General features: G+C 41.4%; 1 protein-coding gene across 1 annotated transcript in view; it reads right to left on the reverse strand.

Annotated features, from left to right (window-relative positions):
* ASH2L (ASH2 like histone lysine methyltransferase complex subunit) overlaps window positions 1-4,970 on the reverse strand; it is a 46,179-nt gene that overhangs the window by 12,127 nt on the left and 29,082 nt on the right. Inside the window, exons 7-9 of the mRNA XM_023517013.1 lie at window positions 4,133-4,208; window positions 1,257-1,350; window positions 281-498 (exon numbers count right to left, since the gene is read on the reverse strand). Of these exons, the coding sequence (XP_023372781.1) occupies window positions 281-498; window positions 1,257-1,350; window positions 4,133-4,208 (388 nt within the window). The remainder of the gene's footprint in view (window positions 1-280; window positions 499-1,256; window positions 1,351-4,132; window positions 4,209-4,970) is intronic.

Raw genomic sequence — 4,970 nt, forward strand, 5'->3', positions numbered from 1 at the left:
ATGCCATGGCACTCTACCCAGGGGGATAGCTTGAGGCTCTGTCTAAAAAAAAAAAAAAAAAGAAAGAAAAAAGTTTTTAAAACTCTACATATGTATATAAAGTGGCTAGAACTTACAGGAAGAGACAGAGAAGGAAATTATTTCCTCCACTTTCTGGCTGTATGTAGTGATGGGAGTCAGTGTAGTGGTAAGAGACAGAGATGTATGTCTAATTCTAGACAATGACAGCAGTTCAAAGCAACCCTGAACTGACATGATCTTGAATACCTTACATACATACCTCTGTCATGTAGGGCCAACAAAACCCGTTCGTACAAGCAGGCTCTATAGAGGTCTCCAGGAATAGGCTTTCCTGCCCAGCAGTCAAGTTCAAGCTTCTCAGGGTCGGGGGCATGGGGATCAGGCTCAGCTAGAATATACCGATAGCCATCTTTGTTAAATGGGTGTTCCAAGGGATAGCCATGAGGGGGAAGGCGCTGAGCAGAAAACAAAGGATCACTGCAGAAAGGAAAAAATAAAATCAAGAAACTAAACCCCCTCTAGTTCAACTGCATTTAATTGTGTAAGAAAGGACTCTTACTAGATTTGAGTTGGAACACACAGAACTTCACACTTCTCATTACTCAAAAAGATCATTTTGCCCTCTGCAGGCAAAATGGGGAAATGAGAAGGATTAGCTTTGGCAAAGCAATTTTAGTTAAATTACTTATAGTTTGTAGGGATCTTCCTGCTGGTTTCTGAGCTTGTACATTGTTGGAAAGAAGTGGAGGAGAAGAATGAAAGTGATTTCCTTTAGTATATTTATTATTATAGGAACAGAAACTCAGAGAAAGGAACACTTACTATCTGTTACATTTATTAGACAAAGGGAAGGGGAGACGCATGAAAGGGAGAAGCAGAGAACTGAGTAAAAGAGCTAACATTCAATATTGAATATTGAATAATTTCACTCCTTCTCCCCCATCTATCCTTTCTTAGGACACCTTAACTGAACTTTTACTCCTCTTAGGAGTAAAAGAGACTTATCAACAGAGGATGCAATGAGCCTGAGGTTCATTTCTGTAGAAACAAGTTCATGAAATGAATACCTAGCCTGGGTTATTCTAGCCCTCACAATGCTCAAGGTTTGGGAAAAATGGACAGGCTTTTATCCTCAGACACTTGAGCTAATGAAGAATACAGCTCTTTTCCCTCTAGTGAACTTTACCAGCACCAAATAACACCCAAATGGGGGCCAGAGGGCCAACTGTGCCCACCTCCGAGCCTTCTTGGTGGTCCCTGTGGTTCCTCCATCCTGCTGTTTGCGCTTAGCTCCTCTTCCTTTTCCACTGCTGCCCACTGCAATTCCCCCTTGGAAGAGAAGGCAGAGTACTGTCAGTAAGCCTTGATGGAAGCCCAGTGTGGATTCTGAAATTCCAGGGGGGCCCAGCACACCCAAAGTGCATTTGTGTAACACCATGGGAAAATTTCCTTCTCAAAAGCATATTGGATTTCACCTTTGTTCAGAACTCTGGGTTCTGGCAGTGACCTCAAATGAACCTAGCAATAATGATACCTGTGTTAACATTTCCAATTTTCCTTTCTTAATGAGCTGTAGCTACAAGTATACTTTCTGAGGGTGTGACACAAATGCATTTTCACTCATTGAAATTCCAAACAGCCACAGCTAAAAAGAATGAAAACTACTGCGTGGATATACTTTTTTCCACCCAAATTAATATAAACACCCATAAAGAGAGACTATCCTCACTGTAAACTGATGTTCACTTGCTTGAACTTACACAATGTCTTCCATAAAGGCACAATATCTGCTAAAGCACTTAACGCAAATATCCAACAAGACAAAATACATCAAACGTGGAAAACAGAAACGGAAGTACTAAAAAGGTGTTTCTCTCCAGTGGTGCTAGATATCCAGAGCAGGTGTATAGAACACAAGAAAGAAGGCTTTAAATTTAGCAGGCAAGTTTTAGTTCCATATCCATTTGTCAATGCAACATTTATTAAGATCATTCTAATGCATAAATTTCAGGTTAGACTAACCTGGCTTGTGAGGAATTAATATCAATAGACAATTTACATATTTCATACAAAAAATATAGCTGCATCCTAAGGACACAAGGAAAATTACCTTGCGTCTCTTTCTATTGAGACAGAGTCTCACATTTTGCCCTTGGTAGAGTGCTGCAGCGTCACAGCTCACAGCAACCTCAAACTTTTGAGCTCCAGTGATTCCCTTGCTTCAGTCTCTCAAGTAGCTAGGACTACAGGCACCAGCCACAATGCTCAGCTATTATTTGCAGATGGGGCTCACTCTTGCTCAGGCTGGTCTCCAACTCCTGCGCTCAAGCAATCTATCTGCCTTGGCCTCCCAGAGCGCTAGGATGACAGGTGTGAGCCAGTGCACCAGGCACTACCTTGTATATTTCTGAAATAGTAACCTTAGAAATTTTTCCAGTTCTATTAGTCCTCTCAATTAGTTTTTTTTCCCCCTCTTCCAAAAAATGTTCCTGAAACTGCAGGAAAACACCTTTATGTAAACAACTGCATAGAAAACTACATCTTAATTTGAGGCAAGCTTGTAAATTATCAGCAGTTCTGCTGCAGAACATGGAGGTAGGTCATATTCCCCATATACAAGACCAGATTGATGCAGAATTTTCCATTATGAACACATAAGATGTTATTGCTGTTTTTCATAAAGGTTTTAATGCTAAACTGCTACGATGTCATTAACTCTATTTTTAGAATTACCATAATCAAAAACAGCTACTTTTTTTTTTGTTTGTTTTCTTTTTTTTTTTTTTTTTTTTTTTTTTTGAGACGGAGCCTCAAGCTATCCCCCTGGGTAGAGTGCCATGGCATCACGCTCACAGCTCCAACTCCTGGGCTCAAGCGAGTCTCCTGCCTCAGCCTCCCAAGTAGCTGGGACTACAGGCACCCGCCACAACGCCTGGCCATTTTTTGGTTGCAGCCATCATTGTTGTTTGGCGGGCCCGGGCTGGGGATTCGAACCCGCCACCTTAGGTGTATGTGGCTGGCGCCTTAGCCGCTTGAGCCACAGGCGCCGAGCCTTTTTTTTGTTTTCTTTTTTCCACTTCCCTGTGTGAAGAAACTATTACATTTTAAATTGTTATTTGCATTTTAATTATTACTGGCCGTGTTAGGCAGAATATGACAACATACAAGCTTTTAATTACTAACATTAAACTGAACTACTGTTTCAGATCAAGTGCTATTGGCACCATTTCACAATGCTTTAAAATGATTTAGTTTTATCTTCTACCACAACTCAGCAAAAGCATTTTCCAAACCACAATATACTTAAGTCTGAGAGGCTGAAAGAAGACAGAGGAGGAATTCACCTCCAAAAGTGGCTCCACCTGTAAGAACAGAAGTGGGACCAAGTATTTGTCAAAACAATTAAAAGGGGAAAATATGGTGCAAAAAGATAAAACAACACATTTAGCTATTTCCAACCCACCTTGGAACATTAGTAACAGTGGAAATGATTAGATATTTAAGATGTTTCCATTCCAAAAGACAAGCTAATGACGCCATGTGTCAGATGAATAGCTAACTAGCTCTCAGCTACCCCAACCCTCTTGAGATTACCATTAGTAATGAAGGGCATTTCCCTAGCAGATGGGTTAATAACAGAAGAACATGCTGCAGCAGGTGATCAATACAGAAATGCTGTCACATGGATCAGCTGAAGTTTCAGGCAAGGAATATTAGATGATGTCTACAGGAAGTTTGTTAAGTAATAGCTGAATTATGGAAAAGAGTGGAGAGCAACTGATTCCTTCTAAATTAAATGTTAGTTATGAGGATAAAGATGGAGATGCTAATATAGACACAGTAAATCTGACCTTCAAATTGCACATTGTTTTAGCCTAAACATGTCTCACTCAAAACCAAACTGTGTTATAAAATGACAAAAATTCTTCTCCATTACCATCTGCCAAATTCTTGGTTAGCTCCTAAAAACTGAGTTCGGGCTTTAAAACATCTTGGTAAATATCCAGGTTAAAGGTTTACTCAAAGAACGTCCAGCTCTAGGCACATTTGGATTCAACAGCTTAAAACATACGTAAACTGAGATATTTAAATGAGATATTTAAATACTTACCATTCAGATTTCCACTGGTAGATACTGCACTGCTTTGTTTTTGGTTGTCATAAGCAGGACCAATGTTACTAAGATCCTGGAAGAAAAAATACCCAATTAAAAAAGGAGGCCACATACGTCAATCTGGCAGTGCTCAAAAACAGGAGAAATTCTAATAGAATGGGAACTGAAACTGACAAGCCTTTTTTTTTTTCCGGAGACAGAGTCTCACTATATTGCCCTCAGTAGAGTGTCATAGCGTCATAGTTCACAGCAACCTCAAACTCTTGGGCTTAAGAGATTCTCTTGCCTTGGCCTCCCAAGTAGCTAGGACTACAGGTGCCTGCCACAATGCTTGGCTATTTTTTGTCATAGTTGCTGTAGTTGTCATTATTGTTTAGCAGGTCGAGGCTGGGTATGAACCCGCCAACCCCAGTGTATGTGATTGGTGCCCTAACCACTGAGTAGTGTGTGTCAGGCCCCTGAAACTGATGATCCTAAAGGATTCCTAAACTTGGACTCTTCAGAGATAGGCAAGCATCATTACTGGCACATGTGAGGCAGGCCAAGTGTAAGATCAGAATGGTTGGCTCGGCGCCTGTGGCTCAAGCGGCTAAGGCACCAGCCATTTATACCCAAGGTGGCGGGTTCGAATCCAGCCCGGGCACGCCAAACAACAATGACCACTGCAACCAAAAAATCGCCAGGCATTGTGGCGGGCACCTGTGGTCCCAGCTACTCGGGAGGCTGAGGCAGGAGACTTGCTTGAGCCCGGGAGTTGGAGGTTGCCATGAGCTGTGATACCACCAGCACTCTACCCACAGTGACAGCTTGAGGCTCCTGTCTCAAAAAAAAAAAA

The sequence above is a fragment of the Otolemur garnettii genome, unplaced genomic scaffold, assembly GCF_000181295.1.
Source record: "Otolemur garnettii isolate 467f Iridium unplaced genomic scaffold, OtoGar3 scaffold00102, whole genome shotgun sequence".
In the NCBI taxonomy this organism is placed as follows: domain Eukaryota; kingdom Metazoa; phylum Chordata; class Mammalia; order Primates; family Galagidae; genus Otolemur; species Otolemur garnettii.